General features: G+C 54.4%; 1 protein-coding gene across 7 annotated transcripts in view; it reads right to left on the reverse strand.

Moving 5' to 3' along the window:
- Positions 1 to 25,144, reverse strand: part of NBEAL2 (neurobeachin like 2) — a 94,731-nt gene that overhangs the window by 12,932 nt on the left and 56,655 nt on the right. For 6 of the 7 annotated variants that reach the window (XM_077304694.1, XM_077304699.1, XM_077304695.1 and 3 more), the window contains 32 exons: positions 24,498 to 24,630; positions 24,003 to 24,122; positions 22,720 to 23,053; positions 22,499 to 22,581; positions 21,894 to 21,986; positions 21,600 to 21,771; positions 20,912 to 21,045; positions 20,666 to 20,825; positions 19,961 to 20,063; positions 17,206 to 17,359; positions 15,478 to 15,636; positions 14,767 to 14,926; positions 14,294 to 14,379; positions 13,184 to 13,894; positions 12,349 to 12,527; positions 11,713 to 11,872; positions 10,830 to 10,967; positions 10,149 to 10,454; positions 9,713 to 9,862; positions 9,215 to 9,372; positions 8,416 to 8,540; positions 7,722 to 7,842; positions 7,324 to 7,481; positions 6,119 to 6,252; positions 5,314 to 5,421; positions 4,970 to 5,065; positions 3,984 to 4,108; positions 3,192 to 3,332; positions 2,159 to 2,289; positions 1,531 to 1,640; positions 734 to 851; positions 200 to 297 (listed from right to left, as the gene is read on the reverse strand). In XM_077304694.1, coding sequence (XP_077160809.1) covers positions 200 to 297; positions 734 to 851; positions 1,531 to 1,640; positions 2,159 to 2,289; positions 3,192 to 3,332; positions 3,984 to 4,108; positions 4,970 to 5,065; positions 5,314 to 5,421; positions 6,119 to 6,252; positions 7,324 to 7,481; positions 7,722 to 7,842; positions 8,416 to 8,540; positions 9,215 to 9,372; positions 9,713 to 9,862; positions 10,149 to 10,454; positions 10,830 to 10,967; positions 11,713 to 11,872; positions 12,349 to 12,527; positions 13,184 to 13,894; positions 14,294 to 14,379; positions 14,767 to 14,926; positions 15,478 to 15,636; positions 17,206 to 17,359; positions 19,961 to 20,063; positions 20,666 to 20,825; positions 20,912 to 21,045; positions 21,600 to 21,771; positions 21,894 to 21,986; positions 22,499 to 22,581; positions 22,720 to 23,053; positions 24,003 to 24,122; positions 24,498 to 24,630 — 5,158 coding nt within the window. The remainder of the gene's footprint in view (positions 1 to 199; positions 298 to 733; positions 852 to 1,530; positions 1,641 to 2,158; positions 2,290 to 3,191; positions 3,333 to 3,983; positions 4,109 to 4,969; positions 5,066 to 5,313; positions 5,422 to 6,118; positions 6,253 to 7,323; positions 7,482 to 7,721; positions 7,843 to 8,415; positions 8,541 to 9,214; positions 9,373 to 9,712; positions 9,863 to 10,148; positions 10,455 to 10,829; positions 10,968 to 11,712; positions 11,873 to 12,348; positions 12,528 to 13,183; positions 13,895 to 14,293; positions 14,380 to 14,766; positions 14,927 to 15,477; positions 15,637 to 17,205; positions 17,360 to 19,960; positions 20,064 to 20,665; positions 20,826 to 20,911; positions 21,046 to 21,599; positions 21,772 to 21,893; positions 21,987 to 22,498; positions 22,582 to 22,719; positions 23,054 to 24,002; positions 24,123 to 24,497; positions 24,631 to 25,144) is intronic. The other variant, XM_077304693.1, reaches the window with a different exon arrangement.

Here is a 25,144-nt window from a genome sequence, read left to right on the forward strand (position 1 = left end):
CCCCCACTGGGGAGACTGGCAGGGAATGAATGAATGAATGAATGAATGAATGAATGAATGAATGAATGAATGAATGAATGAATGAATGAATGAATGAATGAATGTTTTTAAATATTATATATGCCCCCTCTGGGCAAGGCCTGTGCCACTTGCCCTCCTTCCTGACATGCCGCCGTTTCCTGTTGCTGTCTGCTCTTACCTTCAACAGCTGGCACGGGGTCTGCCCAAAATTGCTGATAATGCCTTCCAAGGCCTTCCTCTGGGTCTCATCCGCGATGGCGTCTAAGTCGACCGCCCCTGAAAGCCAAGCGGGAGAGAACGTGGAAGCCGGGGGTGCTTTGGGCTTGAGACCTTTCGTCCAGGTCTGAAGGACGTCGATGCTCCTTCTATGACTAGTTCTTTCTACTGTATCCTTAATTCTTTTCTGCAGGACCTGCCCCGTTATGGAAGGGTCTTAGGATGGCCCCTGTGCCTCCAGCATTTGGGGAAACGGGAAGGTTTAGGAGCATACTGTGGAAGGACCAACATGGTGGTGTGACCGTCCTGCCCAGGTGATTATAAGTAAAGGTGCCCAAGGCAACAAAAGTATATCTATGACACCTTCTGTAGGATGCAGGTTGGTCCAGAGGGCCCGGGTGGGGCTTGGCTGTTCCGAGTTCAAATCCCCATTTTGTAACGACGCTCCGCCCACTTATTCCCCCACTCCAGCCCGGGAATGAGGATGAAGCCTCACCTTCGTAGGTACAATAGTAGAAGACGTTCAGGGCCTCCACGGCCGCCGGGCCTCTCTGCTTGTACCCAAAGATGAGGTCGATCCATTCGTGGAGGTGAGCGGAGACATACTCCGATTCCTACCGGAGGGATGAGGCAGGGTGTGACCGCAGCTACACTCAAGGCCGTCCGCCTTCCCAATCCCCAAACAGATCCAGGGACCCCAGAGGGGCTCTCAAGACAAGGGAGGACGCTTGTCGAAGGTTTTCATGGCCAGAGCCACCTGGCTGTTGTGGGTTTTCCGGGCTGTGTGGCCAGCGTGGTAGTTTTAGCCCCTGACGTTTCTCCAGTGACTGCGGCTGGCACCTTCAGAGGTAGGACACGGCAAGATGGGGACCTCTCCGAACCAAAGTGACGTCTTGCCGTGCCCTACCTCCGAAGATGCCAGACGCAGTTATTAGTGAAACGTCAGGGATGAAAACTACCCAACCACATTGGCCTCACAGCCCGGAAAACCCACGGCAGCCCAAAGCAGGTGGCAACACCTTCGTCTGCAGAGCCGTCCTTGGTGGTCTCCCTTCCACGTGCGGACCTCTGTTGAGGTTGGCTGAGGCGGTGCCCCTCCTGCCCTGAATGGATGCACCGTTACAAAAAGGAGTGAAGTCTAGAGTTGGAGCAAATCATCCCTCAGGGGGACGAAAGCTGGGGCGTGCATAACGTTGTGCAGGGGTGGGACTAGATGATCCTTGGAGTTTCCACTCATAAAATCAAAACCCAGACCTCCATGGCCATGCCGCAGGTGGGGCTGCCCCTCCTTACCAGAGCTTGCCTGTGCTTGCGGATGAACTCCTCGGGGGACTTTGCCCACCGGGGCAGGACCACGTCCCCCACCTTTTCATTCGACAGCTGAAGACAGCCCAGGTCAAAACCTACAAGAGAGTTAAAGGCAGCCCCTCAATAAAGCCAATAAGGACTTTGGATTTGTGTCTGTTTGCAGGGGACCCAGAATTCTTCCCTCCCCATCTTATCAGCACTGGAGCATTTTCAAATCGCCATGAGAAATGGGAACTCCTTAAGCAGAGGTGCCTACCCTATCTTTTAGCAGAGGGACAGAATGCATTTCATCCCATTTTGAGGTCTATCACATCACTTCCTGTCTGATCTTTTAAACTGGAGATGCTGAAGGGGGGGGGGGGGGAGACTGAACCAGGGACCTTCTGTAGGTCAAGAAGATGCTCTGGCACTTAGCCACACTCCCTCCCTGTCTCATTCTGCAAAAAGACCCACTGGGAAGGTTTGTCAATGGTCATTAAGTACAGAGAGCAGTTTCCATACTTGGGAGATGGGATACTTCCAGGCACAGAGGAGGGTGACCCCCTCTGTACTAGGGGTTTGCTCTCTGACAGGCCCACCCACCTGACCTGGCCTAGCCTTTCGACCTCCTTACCATTCTGGTTCTCCAGGAAGTCGGAGAAGTAGAAGAATTCTGGGATTAACTCCTTAACGTCCACAGGGTTTTCCATTCGGGCTTGCCACGCCGCGGGAACGGAGTGGAACTGGCGGTCAGAGCAGTCAAACCTGAGAGCAAGCGAGCAAGAAACAGCGAATCAAGAGGCTGGCCCTCAGTGAACTGCCCGTTCATGCTCAACGGGGGTGGGAACGCAGGTATGCCAGAAGCTGTCTGTCTGTAGCATTTGCCCAGGTACTGGGTCTTAGAAGAGGGATCTCCAGCCTTTTTGAGCCTGCAGGCATGGCTGGAGTTCTGACACAGTGTGGTGGGCACAGGACCAAAATGGCCACCACAGGAGGCGGAGCCAGGCTGGGCCTGGGCCCACTACGCTGTGTCAGAACTCCAGCCATGCCTGTAGGCTCAAAATGGTTGCCTCTGCTTTCCTACAGTTACACAGTGAAGACCAGGGGTAGTCAAATTGCGTCCCTCCAGATGTCCATGGACTACAATTCCCATGATCCCCTGCCAGCGTTCGCTGGCAGGGGCTCATGGGAATTGTAGTCCATGGACATCTGGAGGGACGCAGTTTGACTACCCCTGGTGAAGACTCTTGTGCTGTTATGGCTCCTGCAGGCCTTAAAAAAAATCTACACAGCGAATTAAATCTCCAGCAGCCAATGAGAAGTCTGCTTTCTTAAAAGGTTTGGCGGGTGCCAGAAAAGTCCGTGGAAAGTGACGTGGTGCCCACGCTGGGCACCACGTGGGGGTCCCCTCTCTTAAAATCAATTCTGTTTCCCTACTTGGCTGCTGCTGGCCGGCAGAGACTGCCCCATTCCATACCTAGTTGCCCTGGGCTACCCTGTGTCTCCCTTCCTCTCCGTAAAACGGGTAGAAGGAAGCCGGCTAGAGGGGTGTGAGGAAAGACACTGGAGGATGCTGCCCAAATTGCCCCTGATCCGCAGCACCCAGGCACCCATGATGAGGAAGGTCTCCCCTACGCAGCTCCGAGGTTGTCCTCAGCCGGGCTCACCTTCCGCTTTGCAGCTGGATGTGAAGGGTCGTGAAGGGCTCGGTGCGAATTAGGTAGTGCATCACGCCGGCCGCGTTGGAGTAGTGGGTGCCGTAATGGAACTTGTCAACCATGCCTGTGGGGTCCTCAAAGCTCTCGTACCTACGGAAAGGGAGGGGGAGGAGAATGGAAGGGCAGCCCAGGCCCAGCCTGGGATGGATCACCTCAGAAGAACATAAGGAAAGCTTTGCTGGATCACAATTGTGATCCTCCTAGTCCGGCCTCTTGTCTCACGCGGTAGCCAGCCCGTTCTTCTGGAGGACCAGCCACAGGGCAGAGAGGCCGAGGCCTTCAGAAGACCCTCAGCCCTGTTGGGTCAGACAAGGAGGGTCCCTCCAGTCCAGCCTCCTGTCTCACCCAGGGGCCAGCCAGTTCCTCTGCAGGGCCAGCCACAGGGCAGAGAGGCCGAGGCCTTCCCCTGAGAAGACCCTCAGGAGAGCCCTGCTGGGTCAGGCCAGGGAGGGTCCCTCCAGTCCAGCCTCCCGTCTCACCCAGGGGCCAGCCAGTCCCTCTAGATGGCCAACAACAGGACAGAGAGGCCGAAGCCTTCATAAGGACACACATATATAGATTAGCTGGACTTGGCCACCAGGGTTTTCTTCCGGGCTTCCTTTCCCCATAGTCCAGGAAGTAGTGTGCTGTCAAATCATCTAGGGTCAAACCTGGGGTAGTCCCAAGGGAAAGAGGTCTGCCCCATAAACCAAAAACAGACGGAAGGGAGCGGACTCCTTCCCAAAGAAACATTGCACTCACTTCTCTTTGACGTCCTTGGCGTGTCTCTCGTTGGCCAACCCGATGGGCTTGGACAGATCCCGGAATACCTCGGGGTTGCTGAGATCCAGCGTCTCTGACGTGTAATCCTTCAGGATCCATGGAAACTTGAACGGGGGTGGGGGAGGAGAAATTATCCCTTTGGCTTTATCTTATTATCGTTCAATAAAGTACTGCATCTAGGTTTGATTACTGCCACATACTCTACATAGGGCTGCCCCTTGAAGACTGTTTGGTCACCAAAGTTGCTACAGAAGGCTGACGCCACAGCAGGTGGTATGGACCCCATATTGCTCCAGTCTTGTCCTAGCCACACAGGCTTCCAACTTGCTCCTAGACTTAAATCAAGGTGCTGGAATCTAGATAGGATTAGCTGTGCATGGCCCCCATCTGTGGATATCTAAACCTGAAGCTTGGGGCCACGTGGACGCTGGAGAGACTGTCATGCAAACTTGGGGGACCCTATAGGTCTACAGGAAAGTCCCAAACCTTAATTACTGTGTCAGACTTAAATTCCCCTCCAATTAAAAAAGTATCATTTGCAGTTGCCACCGCTGTAGGAAATCACTTTGGGTCCCGATCCCGTGGCGGAGGATGCTGGGACCGACTCGCTGCCATCGGTGGCAGTGCCATCTGGAGCTAGATGGGTGGAGACCCAAGGAAGGGCCTTTCTGGTTGTGGCACCAAAACTGTCCAGGGAGATTTGTCTGTGTCCCTTCATTGGGGTCTTTTGCCAGTGGGCGAAGACTTTTTTGTTTTGTCTGGCATGCCCCCCATAATGTTTACCAGTCCTTCTTCCGGCCTTATATTTTAAAAATGAAACTGTTTTATAATTCCAACTGTGTCTTTAACCCGTCAAATGTTTTAATGTTTGCCGCCTTGTGCAGAAAAACCTCATAAATCCAGGAAGCTGGTTCAATCCAGACTTGAGTCCCGAGCAGAAGGGGCCGGCTGCCCCAGGCACTTACCACGGGATACTGGGAGAGATCGTTGTAAGTACGGCCTGCAATGGTGTTTAGCTGCATCAGGTACTCGAAGTTGGAGATCTCCCTAAAAACCCATTTCTGAAAGAGAGGGAAAGACCCCTTGATGAATCTGTTGTGACAACGTAGGAGGCTGGAAGAAGAAGCTGGTTTCTTGTTCCTTGCTTTTCTCTACCCAGAGGAGTCTCCAAGCGGCTCACAATCCCCTTCCCTTCCTCTCCCACAAAAGACATCCTCTGAGGGAGGTGGGGCTGAGAGAGCTCTGAAAGAACTGACTGGCTCAAGGTCACTTTTGACTGCCAAGGACAAGAAGATGTGGAAATCAGCACCTGAGTCAAACCTGAGGCCTTCAGGAGCTCCTGAGGCGAACGGCTGCCGTAATAAATCTGGTTTGGGGGTCGCAGGCCGAGGATGGAGGAATACACGTTGTTCCTAACCTGCAGGGGACAAACCGGAAGGGAGTTGGCAGGGAAACATCCCCAGAAAGCAGTCTGACCCCAAAGTTCATGAGTGAACTAAATCCATCTTTGGCCCTCTCTCTTCTCCCTACCCGCCCCTTTCTTTTTGGTTTGTTTTTTTAACACCCAGTCTGAAGAACAGTTCCAGAGACCTCAAAAGGCCGCACACTGTTTTTGCAGTGACCAGCCAGTCTTGTCTGCTGCAGAAGAGCTCGATTCGAATCCAGTAGCGCCTTAAAGGTACCAACCAGGCTCCCACTGTGTAAGCCCAGGGCCAGCGACCTTTCTGAGCCCCTGGGCCACAGGAGGTGGAACCAACTACAAAATGGCTCCACCGTAATAGGTGGAGCCAACCACGCCGTGTCAGGGAGTGAGGTTATATGTAAATCTAACAGCAGTTCTTCAACAGATTTCCAGTTGCCAGTCAGAATCCCTGCTGGGCAAAAGCACACCTAGATTTGCCCCTGTTCTGAAAACCTTTGACAGGAAAGGCACTGGCAGACCCTGTGCTGGGACCCCTGACATGAGCCTCAAGAGTAAAAAAAAAACCTTTCTTTGGTCTTTTGGCTTGGTCTTCGCTTTTTGGGCTTTTCTTGAGGACCAACAAACCCCCCCGGGGCCCCCGGTGGGAAATTCAGGAGAAGAGGACTAGGGGCCGGCAGGGATAAGCCGTCACCTTCTTCTTGAAGTTAAGGAAGTAGTTTGCTTGGTCAATGAAGAAGAACTCCAGAGCAGACCGTCGGAGGTTGTAGCGGCGAAGATGCAGTTCCCGGAGCTGAGACAGCGGGCGCTTGAAATCGTACCCGATTCCTGGGTTGGGGGGCGGGGGGGGGGACAGAAAGGGCGCAGCACTTATTCTCTCGGGCACCGAGAAGCAAAATTCACACAGTGCACGCTCAGTTTTTCCAGTTTCTCTTGCATGTCCCCACATGGCCATTCTTGACAGCTGAGCCACAGATCACCGCCAGCCTGGGATTAGAAGGGGAAAGTCCCCCCTGCTCTTTGAATGGGGGGTGCCAGGCCGGACACCCTCCTGGCACCATTTCTCCCAGTGGGGGGGGGGAGGATGGGGACAAGAGCAAGAGGTGAGAACAAGCAGGGGGGCTGAAGGAGGGCATTTCCCTGTCTTGATGGCGTTAGAGCACAATTGCGTTATTGAGCACGCTCAGATTTTTTGAAAAAGGGAAGGGAGGCAAGGCGAGTGCCGGGATTGCTCACTCTCCCCAGGGAAGTGGCCAAATGCAAGCCGGGAACGGGCTCTTGGGGGGTGCCTGAGAAAACCACAAATGTAGACTGCCAGGCACAAATTTGGGATCTGCATCCAGAATGCTGAGAACGCAGCCGGCAAAAAACAACTGTGGAAATGGTCCAAGACAGGGGTAGTCAAACTGTGGCCCTCCAGAAGTCCATGGACTACAATTCCCATGAGCCCCTGCCAGCATTTGCTGGCAGGGGCTCATGGGAATTGTAGTCCATGGTCATCTGGAGGGCCGCAGTTTGACTGCCCCTGGTCTAAGAGAACTGTGCCTGGCCCAAGGTCACCCAGTTGGCTGCATGGGGGGGAGGAGCGGGGGATCCACCGGCCACAAATGCAGCTCTTGTCTTTTCTCGGAGGAGAGGAACGTTCCGCCATCTCTGCCGCCTGACCCCCTTCTTTCTCTCAGCCATTCATCCGGGGTCAGGAACAGCAAAAGTCTCCACTTTTGAGCATTTGGCCGCCTTGCTGCCGTGATCAGACCGAGAGCCTGGTCTTGACTGGCCCTGGGCCGACCTGCAAAGCAGACAGGGACCCCAGCAGGGAAGCCATTTGCTCTGTGGGTGACCCGAGATGCAGAGCCGGCTGGGAGACGTGGGCAGTTCCCTCCCCCCGGCCACCACTACCTTCCTCAGTCTCCTCCTTGTCACTGCTGCCGTCGTAGAAGTAGAGGTGCTGGGTCGTGACCTCCAGGCGTCCCGGGACCACGGCCACGGTGGTGATGAGTTCGCAGTCCTCTGCGATCACCAGCTTCTCGCGCTGACTCTGCTCCTTGTTCTCCACCCTAGGAGGGGCGGGAGGTTGGCCGTATGCATCGCCCGGGAGCACCCAAAAGGGACTACTCCTTCCCTCAGCCCAGCGTTAATCTGTGGAACTCATTGCCCCAGGATGTAGCCACGGCTTCCCGCTCGGAAGGCTTTAAAAGGGGCACGGACAGATTCACGGAGGGCAGGGCTGGACTTGCAGGGCTCTTCCTCCGTTGTTGTCCCAAGGGACGTTGCCAAGGAGAGGAAGAGCAACTTACTGATTGTCCGGGAAGAGGAGCTCCTCTTCCGCCAGCTGGTCATCCTGCAGCTTGCTGACCTTTGCCTCTTTGGCCACTGCCAGGGAGAAGGCCTCTGCCGGCTTGGGGGAGTAATCGGCACCTGGAAGGCAGAGGAGCCCACTCTAAGCACGGGCCGGTCCAGAATCCCACCATGCTGTGAGTGGGCACCCTCTGGCCCTTGTTCACCGCCCCCAGGGACACCAGGTGGATCCAGAGAAGATAAATCTGGGTGGGCCTGAAGCCGCAGAAGACATTTTGAGCCCAGTTTTAAGATCAGCAAAGCTTTATTTGCGCATGTGCAAAGGCTTCTGCGCACGAGAGCTCATCCCTCGAACAAAACTTTGTCGGTCTTAAAGGCCCCACCGGACTCAAATGTTTGTCTCAAGGGACACTTTTCATGCGCCATCCCTCATGCACGTGGCCAGCTGGAAACAGCTAGAAGCCTTTTGACATTTCACGTGTGTGTGTGTGTGTGTGTGTGTGTGTGTGTATATATTTTATACTGGTTTTTAGAATGGATTGTTTTAATAATATTGTAGCTTGCCTTGAGCTACCAGAAGGAGTGGAAAACAAGAAACTATTACAAAGCTGGCAGAGAGGCTTGGAAAACCACCTTCCCACCTTCTCAGTCCCAAAATCCGCCCCCGTGACTCCCGCGGGTGGCTCCCCCTACCTTGGTTGTCCCGAAGAGCGCTGGCCTCCGCATGGCAGTCAAAGGTGTAGTTGGGGACCAGCTTCAGCCTCATCCGAGAGTAGGTCTCTGCACCCGAGAGCTGCCAGTGCCTCTCCGGGGGACTCCTGAAGAGGAGGGGAGGGGTCGGTCACAAGCAAAGAGCCTCGGCCTCAAGGATCCTGCCTTTAACGGGGCGGGGCGGGGCGGGGCGGGGGGAGGGAGGGAGGGAGGGAGGTTCTGTGGCAGATTTCCCAAAGACTTGTATGATATATGCATGTTGCACAATTTGTGGAGGTAAGTTTGAATTCAGAGGCCTGCATGATGGGTGCTTGCAGGGGGGCTTCTGGAGTTCTGGCCCTACTGGTGGAGCTTCTGATGCCTCCTGGGTTTTGGTCACTGTGTGACACAGAGTGTTGGACAAGATTGGCCACTGGCCTGATCTAACAGGGCTCCTCTTATGTCTGGGAAAGTGATGCTCTGCCTTCTTGGTGCTTGGGGAGGGGGCACAGTGGTGGATCTCCTATAGCTCCTGGTTTTTGGCTGCTGAGTGGTGGACAGGATGGGCCACTGACCTTGATCCAAGATGGCATCTCTTCCATAAGGAAGTAAGTAAATAAAGTCAGTCATAGCTGCTTTCCCAATTTCTAGGTACTCGAGGCAGCTAGAAAGCGCCCCACCTGGCCCCACCTGCTTGGTGGGCACTGGCAAAGGCCTGGTGGGCTCCTTGGTCTGGGTTGATCCATCAGCCTGCCAAGGGAGCTCCCGGCCCGGCTGGAGGAGGGAGGAGGAAGCGGCCTACCGGTCAGCCCAGGCCGAGCGCTGGGAGGTCAGCAGGCGCTGCAGGGCTCTCCACTGCTTCCGGACGGTGCTGTGATGGTGGCTGATCTGCTTCAGCACGTTGGTGTGCCGGATGTTCTCGTACTTGGCTCGCTTCATCACCGGCTCCAGGATGAGCTCCTAGCGAGGGAGGAGCCACAGGGGGGGAGGGGGGAGGGAGTCGAGACAAGAGGGGGCTCATGGGAACTGTAGTCCATGGACATCTGGAAAACTAGTTTGGCCACCCCTGCTGTGCACCATATAATAAATACTTATTTTGGCAATATTTTAATTGAGAGATGTGCACAAAATTTCTAAACCGATCTCTCCAGCCATGAGGACTAGCGGCTTGGTTTGAGAAAAGATACATGAGAAAACTGGAAGTGTCTGGGGCCCAGGGACAGATGTGGGGCCAAAATTTGGTTCGTGTGCACACATGCTCTCGGCACGAGCACAAGTGAACTCTGCCCCCTGCACCTACCTGGAACTTCCTCCGGCTCTCGGCTTTCTCCTTCTCCCTCCGCAGCGAACTGCTCATGAGGGCATCGTAGCAGGAGTTCCAGAAGTTGGACATGTGGTCATGACTCTTGGCAAACGTATCCGCCTCAAACTGGGTCATGTTGGGCTGCACCTGTCCAGGGAAAGACGACAGAAAAGTGATGGGGCAGTTTGGACCACCTGCTGCCGTGGCTTGAGGGCCCTGCTGGGTCAGGCCAGGGAGGGTCCCTCCAGTCCAGCCTGCCGTCTCATAAAGTGGCCAGCCGGTTCCTCTGCAGGGCCAGCCACAGGGCAGAGAGGCCGAGGCCTTCCTAAGGACATCAGGAGAACCCAGCTGGGTCAGACCAGGGAGGGTCCAGCCTCCGATCTCACCCAGGGGCCAGCCAGGTCCTCTGGAGGGCCATCAACTGGGCACTTACGTTCTTCTCCATGAATGCCTTCCACTCTGCCGTGGTGCAGAACTCCTGGATGTCCTCGAAGAAGGTGGGGCTGCCGTTGGTGGGGGGCAGGGACGGGAGGAAGTGCTGGAGCTGCAAGGTCTCGTAGCACTCGTCCATCAGGGTGCGGACGATGGGCACCACCAAGGACAAGGCCTCCGACTTGGCGTGCAGCATGCGCTGAAGGGGCGTCTGCAGCTTGCCCAGCAGGTAGCAGGCTTCCTCCTTCTTCAGAGCTGAGGCTGTCTGCAGGAGGGCGTGGAGCTTGGCGTAGGCCAAGGGCTGCAGCTGGAGGAGAAGACGAGACGGGTCGGAAGGCGCCGGCAGCACAGCGGAGCAGGCAACACGTCCGTTTGCACCGCAGGGGCCAGATCCAAGGCCAGCGCTCTGCTACTCAAATAGGGTCGTGTGCTCCAGCATGCTTCAGCGATTACTGAACCCCAAAGCGGCCACTGCTGCAGTGCAGAGGGGAGGGGGGGAGGGGCGCCGGCATGAGGCTGCTGGCTGGCGTGCTGCTAGCAGTGCTGCCCCTTCCCTCTGTGCTGCGCTGGTGGCCACTTCAGGGTTCAGTGTTCGCCAAAGCGGCCGGAGCGCATGACCCTATACTCAAGGCCAGAAGGGTCCCTCCTGGGGAGAAGGAGTCCCTGTGATCTTCTCTCTTACCTGAGCATCCTCGAGCGTGATGTAGCCGACCAGCAAGCGCAGGCCGATCTGTGCCATCTCCTTCAAGTCGGACGTGCCGTTGGCCAAGTGGTACCAGACCGTCAGCTTCTCCAGAAGGTTGTTGACCCCGTCGTAGACCTGGAGTCGGAGGGCAGAGGGAAGGATGACGGCCCCTTTACAGGAATTTCAGAATTGCGGGCAGTAAAACCTCATCCATGGTTCCTCTATTTATTTGAGAAACAGCCTCGGGGATGGCTATCCAAGTTGGAATAGGAGTGGCCCTGACCCTGCAGCTCCCGCCCTCCTTCCCTGGACTCTAGCCTCTTTGCTCTCAGACGCACCTCAGTACCTGGAGCCAGCAGCAGGTATGGGAGAGGCCCTGGGCAAAGGGTTGTGCTGGAGAGCCTGCTAGGCTGGGCCTGCTAGGGAGGGCCTCTTTTGCCTGTTAGGCCGGGCCTTCTAACGAGGGCCTCTTGGCCTGCTAGGCGGGGCCTTCTAACGAGGGCCTCTTGGCCTGCTAGGCTGGGCCTTCTAACGAGGGCCTCTTGGCCTGCTGCCTGCCTGCTCTGTCCCAGGCCTGCTAACGAGCTGGCCAGCCCCCGCCTGTCCCACTTGCTCCGGCTGCGATCTGTGGCCCGAAGCCACCTGCGGCCCAAGGCCACCAGGGACCGGGGAGGGGACCCTTTCAAGGAACGGGCTTTGAAGCTAGTGTTGATATATTTCTGTCCACCTGTTGCCCACTTAGCACAGACACCCGACCCTTCAGATCCCAGCTCATTCCAATTGGATTTTTTTGTTTCCTGGCCGCTGTGTGAGACAGGAGGCTGGACTGGATGGGCCCTCCCTGGTCTGACCGGCAAGGCTCTGCTGACCTCCGACCCACCTTCTCGCTCCACAAGGCCGGATTGCTCAGGCCCTCCGAAAACAAGAAATCCTGAAGAAGGCGCAGCAGTTTCAGAGCGTTCTGCGTGAGGCTGGGCAGCATCGCGGGCGTGGACTCCTTGATGTCCGTCAGGGCCGACTCCAGCATCATCTCCAGGAGACTGGGGGGGGGGGGGGGAGAAGGGCGCTCAAGATGAGAGAGCAGCTCTCTGCTGGCAGCTAATTGGGTGCAAGGACGGCTGGGCGGCAGTTAGCTACGAATCGTTTAGGGCTCACGGGCTAAGCCCTCGGTCCCCAACCTGGTGCCCATCACATGTTTTTAGAAAACGGGTGGGGCTGGGCAGAGCTCTTGGCCAGCAGGGCTTCTGATTGGCTGTTAGACTGACAAAGAAGAGTAGGTTTTTCATCCTCTACCCCAAGTGACTCAGTTGGAGACTTTCTGCTCCTTTGAGCACAATTCCTCCCTGCTTGATGAATGCAGTTAGACAAGGCTGTCCCCTCTCTTTCTATCTGCCCGGTGCTCTACTCTCTTTGCATAATTAAACCCTGCCAACACTTTTGTGGAAAAGAAACTCAGAGGAAGCCTGAACACCCCTTTCTCACTCCCCCAGTGACGCTTGGGCATCCACCCTCCTACCTGCGCTTGATCTCATCCGGAGGGCGGACCAGCTCACAGGCTGAGCTCAGCTTGGTGAGGACGGAGAAGACCTGCCCCCGCTCCTTCCAGGCTGCGTCGTCCCAGCCCTCCACCCCTCGCCAGGTCACGGAGAAGATGATGTTGGTCAGGAGGTTGCAGAGCTCTTCCTCGGGGGTCTGCTGCAAAGGATGAGACCCAGACAGGGACTGCAGGAGTCGGCTAGAGACAGGCAGCCTAAAAATCTCATAAATAAAATAAATAAACCTCCCAGGGCACTGAATGGGGGACCTCAAGGTAGCTGTTTTATTGCAAAGGAATTTCAGAAACAAACTGGAATGAGAGATTGTGGAATAATGAGTTATTACAACACTCAGGAAGACGGAACCCCCTGGACTTAACAGAGATATCGGCTTCTTATCTCACTACACATGCTAAATCACTCAGTTCTCACTTATGCACAGAAACTAAACTTTGTTGGTCTTCAAGGGGCCACTGGAGGCAAACTTCAGTCTCACATTCTCAGCAGATCTGCATGCAAATGTACTGCCATTTGCTTGCATCTCTATGCCAATTCACAAGTCTCTGCTAACTAGTCCTTCCTGGCATTTAATCCCACCCACTCATCTTCTCTCTACCTATATGCAACAGCTGAAGAAATTCTGATTCATAGCATCTGAGGGAGCGTACCTGCACATGACAGCTCGTACCTTGACGAAAACTTTGATGGTCTTAAAAGTGCCTCTGGGCTCAGACTTTTTCCACCTGGGACCTGCATTCAGGTGAGGTCCCACCAGCACTTCCTCTTCTAGCTGTCCACAGCAAGAAGAAAACTCACCTGAGGGTTGCTCGTGTTGGAGATGCTGTCGCTGGGTACGTTCTCCTGGTAGCTGGTCTCGTCCAGAACGTTGGAGAGGCTGGAGCTCTTTCGCACTCGTGTCCCAGGGAAGGGCTTGAAGTTCTCCAGGGGGGAGGGAGTCCCAGGCAAGCTGATGGGGGTCTGGTTCCCACTCTCAGCCGTAGCTGCAGAACTGGTGCTGCCCATGTCCAACCCGAGATCGAAGGGGGATGTGGAGAACGGAGAAAGAGGGTGGTAGACCCTGTCCACGGGGACCGTGTCTCCAGCAGGGGCCTCACCCTGCCCGGGAAGGTCAATGATATTGGAAGAGGAGGAATGGCTGGCGACATCCAAGGAATCAAAGGGCCTGAAGCCGTAGGGGTGGAAAGATTTGCCCCGCTGGTTGGTGGGGGAGACCGAGTGGTCTGAGAAACCTTCTGACAGCTCCGGGTCCGAGGCCTCGTAGCCCCCCGGGAGGAAGACGTCGAGGTCCTGGAGATCAGACGTGGCCGGGCTCAGGGGGTCCGGAGCTGGCTGGTCGGAGGTCCTCGGGTGCTCGTGGCCACCCCCGCTGTTGGTGGAGCCCGACGAGCTGTTTTGGCGGGACTCGTAGGACTCCTTGACGTAGAGCTTGGTGAGGGTATCTTGCCAACTGGCCAACTTGGCCAGCTGCTTCACCATGTCATGCTGGGAGTAGATCAAGTGGAAGAGCTTGGAAGGAAAGCGGGAAGCGTTTAGTGACCGGCGTGCAGCTTCAGCCTCCACGAAGTGGACAAAAAGGCAGGGCCCGCCCAAATCTGACATGGTGGGAAATCTAGAACGGGAAAAAGTCCTCCCCTATGGGGTTAGGGTTTCCCACAGCATATAACAAGAATGAGGGGGCTGGATGGAGTCCCTGAAGCAGTCGGGGCAAACTTAAACGGACTCCGGGGAATGGCAGAGGACAGGAAGGCCTGGAGGATCATTGTCCGTGGGGCCGCGAGGGGTCGGACACGACTTCGTACCTAACAGCATAACATAACAAGGGGGCAAATTCAACAGGATTTGGGGTTGGATCCCTGTCATCGCCTGAAGATGAACTAGAAGTTCCCCAGCATCGTTCTGACTTACCTTTCTGCAGATGTCCAGCCTGACAGACAATTCTGCCCTGTGGGACAGGTAAACCACTGCCACCAAATCTTTGTAGTTCGGGGCGTCTAGGGAGCGAGGAAAAGCGCAGAACGTGAGCCCCAGAGCTCATGGTGAGGTCTCCAACCATTTTACCACTATGGCACCAATCTCATTCACACGAGCGCCCGGTGGGTGCAGACCCAGCCTCCGCAGGGCGCTCCAGCATCAATCGCAATGGGCTCAGTTCACCATATCACGTTGCCCTTGTTTGTGCAGCTGGAAGCAGGGATGGTTCTGCCCAGAAGTCAGAACTGGCCGAAACCGGAGTTTCCAAAGCGAACGGGTACCAGTCAGTTCACGTCGCTCTTATTCCGCCCCAGGGAAGCTTTGCTGGTATCGGCTCCCTCTGCAGGCCCACGGACGGTCCCCAGCACCTCCCCCTCCCCGGACCTGAACAAACAGATGTGCCTCACCTGATGCGAGGACCTGCTCCAGGAGGTGGCGGAAGAGCTGCGTGGAAACGGGGACGTCATTCAGGGAGGAGATGAGGCCCTGGAAGCCGATCTCTTTCAGCTTCAGCCGGTGCTTGCTCCGCTCGCTCACCTTCTCGTACTTCAGCAGCTTGTGCAGGATCTGCGTGCAACAAGGAGGATGCGGCTCACGGCGTGGGGACCCCTCCTCTGCTTAGGACAAGCTGTTTTCTCTGGGGGTCTCCCTACTTTGGCAGTACGGAGACCTGACGGAGCGCACCTGGCTGCCTCCAAAATGAACAGTTCTGCATCTCATTGTCTCTCCGTGCGCAAGCAGCTGATGGCCTCCATCCTCAGAAACCCAAATGAAGGCTCCCTCCCCGCCCCGGGTCCACTGAGACCTGCCCTAAACATCCTACGAAACCAGATCACAGTGGAAATGCAAAGTCAACTATGAAAGCGGGAAATAAATGTAGAATGAGCAGCCGTTTAAAATGAAAAATAGTATCTAATTCTATAGTGCTTTCTCAAATCAGTGGAGAGAGAAATCCTACTGGGACTGGCCAGTGGGGTCAAAGGAAACCAGGCCGGCAAACAACACAGTGTCCTTAGGGATCGCAGTACAGAGGGCCTTCTGGCCCCATCACATCACCTGGGGCAAAACTCCACGGAGCAACCAGAGACCCAGGAGAGGAGAAGACAGACTTTGCTCACCTTGAATATTCTTTCTCGCACCTCCTCGGAGAACTTCCTCTGCACGAGAAGCGAGAAAAAGATCTCGATGTTTCCTGGCTCGAAGAGGAACGTGAAGAGCTGTTCCTGGGCAGGGCAGCTCTTCTGCAAGCTCTGCATCACCTCCAGCACCCCACACACCTGCAGGGGGCGCAAGAGCACTCTGCATCACTACAGGGAGGCTGGGAGCATATAGGGCGGCAGCTTCATAGAGATCTCACAGGCCTGAGATCAGGACCCAACAAGGGGGAAAAAATGCACATTGCAAAAGACAGCTGTGTTTTCACAGGCCCCCAAATCAGACCCCCCCACACACAAAATCACAGCCCCCTCCTTTCTGAAAACTGCAAAAAAAAAAAAAACAGGCAGATGTTCACAGGTCTACAGTCATAACCTAAAAAGCTCTCTCACACACACCCTTGAAAATCGCAAAACAGACAAATGTTTACAGATCAAAATCTGAAAACTTAAAAAAAAAAAATTACAAAATTGGCCAAATGTTCACTGGTCCCTGGTCACTGGTCAGGATCAAAAAACCCAAACAAATTAAAAAATGGCAAAAAACAGGCAAATGTTCACAGGCCCACGAGCAGGACCCGAGAGCTAATAAGCCAGCCAGCCAGAAAACAAGTAAATCATTGCAAAACCAGTCAAACATTCCCAGGCCTGCAATCAGGATCCAAACCCTCAATAAACTCCCCTGAAAGTCATGAAAAAGCCACATTTTCAGAGGCTCTCAGTCAGAACCCAAAAACACAACAAAACTGGCAATTCTTCCAGGGTTCCCGCTCCCATGTGCCTCCTTTCATTCCTTTCCACACTGCCTGTCCCGTTCAAGCTTGTCCCCCATGGTTCCTGAGACGCTTCACAATTGCCCAAAGGAGCAGCATTTAACCCGTGGGGAAAACTGGCAGGATCCAACTTATATGCCTTACTGGGAGATTGGCCTGTGGCCAATGATGCACTTGGGACAGAGACAGGATTCGAACTGGGGACACCATGACTGAGGGCTCAGCCTCTGTGCCTGGCCTGAGACACCAGGGTTTTATATTCCAGATGTGTTTGGGCAAGGAGAGACGCATGAGAAAATTCAGGTTTGCCTTTGGTATAGTATAGTCTAACCGAGGGGTAGTCAAACTGTGTCCCTCCAGATGTCCATGGACTACAATTCCCAGGAGCCCCTGCCAGCAGATGCTGGCAGGGGCTCGTGGGAATTGTAGTCCATGGACATCTGGAGGGACGCAGTTTGACTACCCCTGATCTAACCCCACGGTGTTTTTTTGCCAGTGCCTGGAAGGATGAGTAGCAGGCAGCTCCCAAGCAAATATTTCTCCCTCTTTTCATTGATACTTTTCCCCAAGTTCTGATCTGAGAAAGTGGGCTTGTTTTTCTCAACTAGCAGGTGCCAGATACGGCCCAGTATTTACGGGTGTAGTTTGACGATGATATTCTTGAGTTGCAGTCAGCAATTACGATACAAGATGCTTAGTTTTACATATGCATCCCATCTTGAGCCGGGCTAGGTTTGCTGTGAGTATTCAAGGCCCAGCGGATGGAAGTTGGCCTGCCGTGTCTGGAAGCCGGAGGATTTACTGAAACCGTCATGTAAGCAAACCTGGATCTTGCCTATCGTTTTCCGGGGACTGCTGGGAACCTGGGAGCTTCTGGCCGGGGCTCCAAGCAGGTGCCTGAGCTGAACGCCTCTCGTACCTGGTGCTCATCATTCACGGCAGCGAGATAGTTGAGGGTGCTCTGCATCTCCTCCGTGGAGAAGCTCCTGCACAAGAAGTCCTTGACCAGGCTGAAAAGAGAGGTCTGCACTGTCCTGATGTCATCCGTGGCCACCGGCTTCTCCTTGTAAGTCCTGGGAGGGAGAACCATAGAATCATAGAGTTGGAAGAGGTCATTGAGGCCATCTAGTCCAACCCCATCTAGTCCAACCCCTCCAAAGATGGGGAAGAAATGGAGATAGTGACAGATTTTATTTTCCTGGGCTCCAAGATCACTGCAGATGGGGACTGCAGCAAAGAAATTAAAAGACGCTTGCTCCTGGGGAGGAAAGCTATGGCAAATCTAGACAGCATCCTAAAAAGCAGAGACATCACCCTGCCAACAAAAGTGCGTTTAGTCAAGGCTATGGTCTTCCCAGTTGCAATGTATGGCTGCGAAAGTTGGACCATAAGGAAGGCCGAGCGTCAAAGAATTGAGGCTTTTGAACTCTGGTGCTGGAGAAGACTCTTGCGAGTCCCTTGGACTGCAAGGCGAACAAACCGGTCAGTCCTAGAGGAGATCAACCCTGACTGCTCCTTAGAAGGTCAGATCCTGAAGATGAAACTCAAATACTTTGGCCACCTCGTGAGAAGGAAGGACTCCCTGGAGAAGAGCCTAATGCTGGGAGCGATCGAGGGCAAAAGAAGAAGGGGAGGACAGAGAATGAGGTGGCTGGATGGAGCCACTGAAGCAGTCGGTGCAAACTTAAATGGACTCCGGGGAATGGTAGAGGACATGAGGAAGATCATTGTCCATGGGGCTGCGATGGGTCGGACACGACTTCGCACATAATAACAACAACAAGTCCAACCCCCTGCTCAACGCAGGATCAGCCCAAAGCATCCTAAAGCATCCAAGAAAAGTGTGTCTCCAACCTTAGCTTGAAGACTGCCAGTGAGGGGGAGCTCACCACCTCCTGAGGCAGCCTAGTCCACTGCTGAACTACTCTGGGACAAACGGCGCTCAGCCTCCTTGCCTAGGAAAGGACATCAGGATGCGGCTGACTCCTGTTGACCCGGGACGGTCTTCAAGGCAGGAGACAAAGAGAGGAGGCCGGACATTGCCTGCCTCTGCAGAGCTGCTTTGGGGTCCCCGGGTGGTCTCCCATCCAAGTCCTAAACGGCCACAGCTCTGCTTAGCTTCTGTCATCTGACAAGATCAGGCTACTGCAGTGACCTTTTGGAGTCAGCAAACCCACGGGGTCCTTGAGGCAAGAGAGGAACTGATGTGCTTTGCCATTGCTCACCTCTTCATTGTAACCTGGGGCTTCCGTGGGGGTCTCCTAAACAGGGCTGGCCAAGGTCTGACAACACCCGGAGGCATACGGAAGCGTTTTGCCTTTGCCAGCCTCCCTGGTGGCCTCTCTTCCCGGTCCTAACCGGGGCCCGGCCTGCTTGGCTTCCCAGGTCTCGCCAGGTGGGCTAGCTGGGCCATCCAGGATCGGGTCCTTCATTCGACTTCTGTTTTTATGGATTCAAATGCCTTCTGGGACTCCTCTCCCTAGTAGAGCAAGCTTTTCAACCTGCTGACCATGGAGCAGCCTCTGGAAATCATTTCAGGCTTCCAGGAACCCTGGAAGTGATGTCATCTGGCCACGCCTCCTGCCACGCCCCCAGAAGTGGCATCACCACCCAGTCCACAGGCAGGTTTGAGGAGGACGGGGGGGGGGGGGGAGCCATGAAGGGGGGGGGGAGTTCCCTTCCTTGTGGCCGAGTCCATTAAGGCAGGAGGGGAAATGTTGTGGACCCCCGCCAGAGGTCTGCAGACCCCCGGTTGGGAATCCCTGCTCCAGAGCCACCCTGAGGTGGCTTTGCCAAGTAGAAACAGACAGTGGTAAAAACCTATTGTGACAACAGCCTGCTTTAAAAAGACATGTTTTCGGTTGGTTGTTATCATAAGGAGGTCTGGGGATGTTCCGTTTGGAAGCCTCCTTGATGGAGAAGGAGAAGGAGGAGATCATTTAAAAAGAAACCCAAAAAGGGAACGTCTCACTCGATCATTTGATCAACTCACTCAAAATGTGGTGTTTACGGATCCTGCAGAAAGCCCAAAAGACAAGCCAGCGGGTTCCGTATCAAGGCAAGTCTGAACTCTCCTTAAAAGTAAACACGACTAAACCGAGGCTGAAAAAAGAGTCCGAGTCCAGGAGCACCTTAAAGACTAACAGCATTTTTGGTAAGGGAGGAGCTTTCGGGAGTCACGGCTGCCTGCTTCAGGTATGAACAGTGACTCACGAAAGCACCTCCCTGGCCACAAATCTTGTTCTTTCAGTTGCTACAGACTCACACGGCGTCTTGGAGGACATGAATACACAGGGCTGCCAAGGGGTCAGACGCAAATCGCTGGCACTTGACATTCACGCACATGATGCTCTTGCCATGTGCTGGCACACTCTCTTCCTGAGGCCGCTCTGCGTCTAGACGAGAGTGTTCCTGGGCCCCAGTGTGAAAATGATGAAGTCCAGAGGCACCTTTAAGACCAAGATGCTTTGTTCGAGGTACAAGCTTTCACGTTCCCATGAAAGCGAGGCTGCACATGAAAGATTATCCCCAGAATAAAACTTGGTTGGTCTACCAGGTGCCCCTGGACTCAGACTGTGTCCTGCTGCTTCAGACCAGCATGGTGACGCACCTGAATCTTTTCCCCCATAGTTCCCCGGGTGTCTTTCAAGATTTGGAAGAGACTTTTGGCTCACCCATAATACGTCCTGATGGAGTCCAGGATGTACTGGACGCCGTACTTCTTCCGGATCCTTTGCTTGTGATCCTTAATTATGTTGGACAGGTACTGGATGTGGCCTGCAAAAAACGAGGATGAGGAGGGGGTTGGAACACCTCCCCTAAGACCAAAGAGTTTTAAATATCCAGATCAACGACAATTTCTTGCAAAATGTCTGCACAATTGTTTTGTGCCATTTCGGGTGGTCTTCCTTTTAGCTCTATGATTCTATGAATTTAGATCAGAGGTGGCCAAATTGTGGCTCTCCTGGCAGGGGCTCATGGGAATTGTAGTCCATGGACATCTGGAGCAACACAGTCTGTTTTAGGTCTATATTAATCTCTATGCTATTCTGTTACAGAAAGAACAGAGGCTCCCAAACTGCCATATCTATTTTCATTCTTTCTGCATCTCTATTTCTTTTCTTGAAAAATAATAAAAAATTTATTGCAAAAAAAAAAAAGAAAGCTCATCCTCCAAAGATCTTATTGGTCTCTAAATTTATGGCTCTCCTCTGGGAACTGTCCTCCTAGGACTTTCTCCCAGCCCTCCCAACGTGAGTGCCGTGTGAAGGCTACTTTAATTCCCACCATGGGGACAGGCTGTTAATCTCACAGGTAAAGCCATCTCACGGGCATGATGCCCTCTGTCCCCTTGAATGGGAGAAATGCCCTCTGCTCACCCAGCCGGACGGCAAAGTCGCTGTTGCTCCAGATGTGGAAATCGAACAGCAGGTACTGGTAGAGGAGGTGCAGCAGGAGGTGGTGCCCCTCGGAAGCCACCTGCTCCATGAGGACCTGAGACGCCATCAGCACATTCATGTCCATCATCTGCCTGGGGACCTGGGGGACAAAAGCCCTGGCTTAGTAACCTGGAGACAAGCAGGCGAATAAGAACTGGGGAGGGGGCAGCACTGAGTTGCACCTACATTCTGGAGCAGGGCTCCCATGATGGCTGGCCCGTGGCACTGGACCAGGCTCTCTTGGTTGACCCTGTGGCCTCGGAGGAAGTTCTTCACCAAGAGGAGGAAGGCGGCCACCCTGTTCTTCTCCAGCCGGCTTTCTGCGGACAGAAGACGCACACCTCGGTCAGCCCCCGAGAGGGGAAAAGGGAGTTGTTCTCATGTAAAAGAGATTGCTTGCGATAGCAAAAGACGTATTTAGGGAGGGGATGTGGTTCAGTCAATGGAAGAGCCTCTGCTTGGCAGGCAGGAGGTCCCCGGTTCAATCCCCGGCAGCATCTCCAGTTCAAAGGACCAGGCAGGAGGGGATGGGGAAGACCTCAGCCTGAAACCCTGGACAGCGGCTGCTAGTCAGAGCAGACAATACTCTGATTCAGTATAACCAAAGGTACTGGAGGCCATTGGAAAGAAAAGGCTGATATGCTAATTAGCGTGGAATCCAAATGTTAACTTATACGGTGCCCTTTCCCCGATTCAGTATAAAGCAGCTTCACATGTAAACTCAGGAACAAAAATTTGGAACCCCCCACCCCAGTTCATCCCCCGTTTGAGATTCTTCCTTCCCCGACTGAAAAATCGAAGGGGTCTTTGTGTGGAAGTCAAACTAAGTCCCAGCCCAGAACTGCACGGCAGTCGCTAGAGTTGCTGGGGTCACCTGACGACTTCCCCAGCGGGATGAGCAAGCCCTGGGCGTTCCGGGACGAAGTCAACTCCGGGCCGACCAAGTCGTGGGTTTCCTGATTGTCTTCCGGCTCCTTCTTCTGCGACGCCACTTGGTCCAGCAGGGGCAGCAGCACCCCCATCCCACCCACGCAGTTGACCACGTCCTGCGGAGACACACAAACGCTGCCTCAGCAGGCTCTCTGGGGCAAGGGGGCAACACGCCAAGAGAGCCAGGGATCCGTGTGGGGCGCCAGGGACTGCCCCTCTCCAGAGATGTCCCCCTTACCTTGACATCCCAGTTCACCACTTTGTGCCCCGTCAGCCTCCCATCAAAGAAGTGGTTCGGGGAGAGATCCAGGCAGATGTTGCTTTTGCAGGCCTAGAAAACCCACCCAGGAGGGAGAGAGAGAGAGATGCAGTGAATGGAGGATGCAGGACTTCCAAAACAGACCGGACCCAGGATACTTTGAGGGCTGTCCTCTCCCTCTCTCCATTCTCCCAGACCCTCCTTTGAGGTTTTGCCCAAAGTCCCTCCAACCGCTGGAGGTCCTGCGAGACAAGGCCTTCTCAGTACTGGCACCCAAATTCTGCATTATTACTATTTACTATTTACTATTTACTATTTACTATTTACTATTTACTATTTACTATTTATTATTGTAGTAGTAGTAGTAGTAGTAGTAGTTTTAGACCACATCTCTCCCAATTTGGGCTCAATTAAACTACATAAACAACATACTTTATATAGAATTTTAAAATTAAACCAACGCTCTAATAACTAGCAACTAATTTAACTAGTTCACTACCTCCCCTCCCCGTATCCCAGCCATCATTTACCTTCCCCCCTTGGCAGAGACAGAAAACAGACCGCTGAAGGCAACCTGGTCTTACCTGCGGTGTGTAATACAGAAGGAGTTTGCTGCTGAGCTCCAAGAAATCCCCTTCTGGCTTAAACGGAGACGTGACATTTGGTCCTGCAGGGAAGGATGGAAGGAAACAGATTTGGCCTCACACATAAAGAGTTTGCTCTAAATGCAAAGTGTCGTGCATTGGGTCGACGCTTCCTTGGAGTGACCCCTTGCAAGAGCTCCCCGTCCTTCTCAGACCCTTACCTGAGGAGTAGAGCGCCTTCACCTGGGCCGGCTGGAGCGCCTCGTAGAAGATCGAGATGGATCCGAGGTGGCCCTCCAGGGACGTGGGCATCCCCCACTCCGTGTCCTGGCTCCCAGCCAGCGTCGTGGACACCAGCCCTTCCCGGGGGCCCTGCGAGGGAATGGGCATCCAGGGGTGGGGGGCCAGAGAGGCTGGGAAGGACTGGGAGCGGCTCAGGGGAGGGTGAGCCGGAAAGGCCAGGTCTGGCGAGTGGCACGGGGAGGAGGGCAGGTTGCTGGTGGTCGTGGTGGTCGTTCGGTGGCCGGCAGAGCCAATGCAGCAGGACGTGAAAGACTAGGAGAGAGGGAAAGCGCAGGAATGAGGCCAGGGGAGAGACCCTTTGGGTGGCCCAGGCTCCCGGGAATGGCTCCTGGCACCCTCACTGGTTTGCCGCCCAGCAGACTCGCTGTTGAGAACCGGCTTATGACATCTGCTCATCGCATCGTGAGGGAATTAGGAGGATTTAATTGCCCCGAGAACAGCCCCAAATATTTCCCTTTCTGGACCAACTCCCTGGCAGAGACAGCCACTGAATTCTTTACAGAGATCTCTGGGAAATTCACGCCCTCAAGGAGGCAAGAGAAGTACGCAGATACGCGCATTTTCATCTTTATCGTAGGGGATAGGGCAGGGTTTTGACTGTCAAGACCAGGGGTAGTCAAACTGCGGCCCTCCAGAGGTCCGTGGACTACAATTCCCATGAGCCCCTGCTGGCAGGGGCTCATGGGAATTGTAGTCCACGGACCTCTGGAGGGCCGCAGTTTGACTACCCCTGGTCAAGATACACTTCTTTGTAAGCTCCGGCACGGCATAAATTAGGGGAATCCAACCCCCACCGCCTGGTGGCTCAAAGTAAAGCTGGCCGGGAACACACCTCATCCATCTACCCGAGCGCATGAAACGGCCTCCCAACCATCTATAGTCCAGCTTCACGAACGCGGTCCAGCCTCAACGTTCCTGCCGTGTGGATCCCTCCCTCCCCCAAAGCTGCCAGGGTTTGACTGACGGACAGATTCTCTGCCCTGACATTAAAGCTTATTTTGTTTATCTGTGAGTCTGTGATGAGACACATTGACTCAGTAAGGGAAGCTGCAACCCAACCCGGTTGGCCGCTGTGAACAGGAGGAAATTTGGGAGGTCACAGGGTTGCTGTCCTCACAGGGCTATGCCGTGATTCACAGGGTGCTGAGAGTCAGGAACGATTGAGTATCCGTGGCCATCTCCTTTCAGGAAATGCTCTTACCTCTCCCAGGGAGGGGAAGCGCAGCTGGGCCATTTTTCGGAGCTGACCGTCCACGTAGATGTTCACGAGGTTCTGGCCAAAGGGACGTCGGCCGGTGACGTGGACAATATCAACGCAGTGCTGGAAGAGGGGGAAGGAGATGGAAGCATTTGTGCCATAAAGTGATATTATTTCAAAGCAACTTCCTGTACTTACTGGAAGTTCATACAGGAAGTGGCAAAGGGTATCTCTAGGAATCCCTCTTCAAGTAAAATCATAGAGTTTCTGGAGATTCCTAGAGCTACCCCAGAAGGTAAGTCTAGGAATTGCTGGACACTCTATTGTAAAATGGGACTGTCACCAGGTGTGCAGAAGCCCTAGCTTTCCATCCCCAGGGAGTGGCATGGGCAACCCAAGCACCTTCTCCTACTTTGCTCAAACAGCAGGATAAAGCCAAGCGAAGGACCTGGCAGGCTTACGGCTAGCAGCTGGGCTGGGTTTTCCGGCTCAACTCACCCAGGCGCTGTCGTTGAAAGGAAACTCCGGGAGAGCGACCGTCATGTACTCCTTCTTGGTGCAGACAGCCACCACCAGCATCCCGTCGGCCGTGAAGAAGGCCTCAAAGCCCGTCCCGCTGGCTGTGAAGAAGCTGGAGGGAGGGGAATTGAGGGGCAGAGAAAAGGCCTGACTGTTGGCACAGCTCCCCCTATGATGAGACCAGCCCTTGTCAACCTTTCGACCATGGGGGAACCTCTGCCATATTTTCCAGGCTTCGATGAACCCCAGCAGTGGGCACAGAAGTCAGATGGGGGAGCCAGCCAGAGAGACAGACAGACAGACAGACAGCCAACCATTTCCTGTTTCCATTGTGTAGAAAGAGGCCTGCAGAGCAACAGGGGAAGTGGCCCCAGGGACGCCTAGCAATGTCCACGGCCATCTGAACATCTGAGAAAGGCTGCAGACCCCCGGGGAGCTCTCATGGAACCCTGCTTGGGACTGCCTGGGCTGGACAATGCTCTCCCTTGGCCAGCTGGCCTTGAGCCCCACAGACAACGGTTTACTCAGTTCCTTCCTAGGAGCCACTGAGGGGTCCAGCATATCTGCAGCATGATCTCCTTTTGCTGAATAGGTTCCCACTTCAGGGCCAAGAAGACATCAGGTCT

The sequence above is a fragment of the Paroedura picta genome, chromosome 11 (genome assembly GCF_049243985.1).
Source record: "Paroedura picta isolate Pp20150507F chromosome 11, Ppicta_v3.0, whole genome shotgun sequence".
In the NCBI taxonomy this organism is placed as follows: Eukaryota; Metazoa; Chordata; class Lepidosauria; order Squamata; family Gekkonidae; genus Paroedura; species Paroedura picta.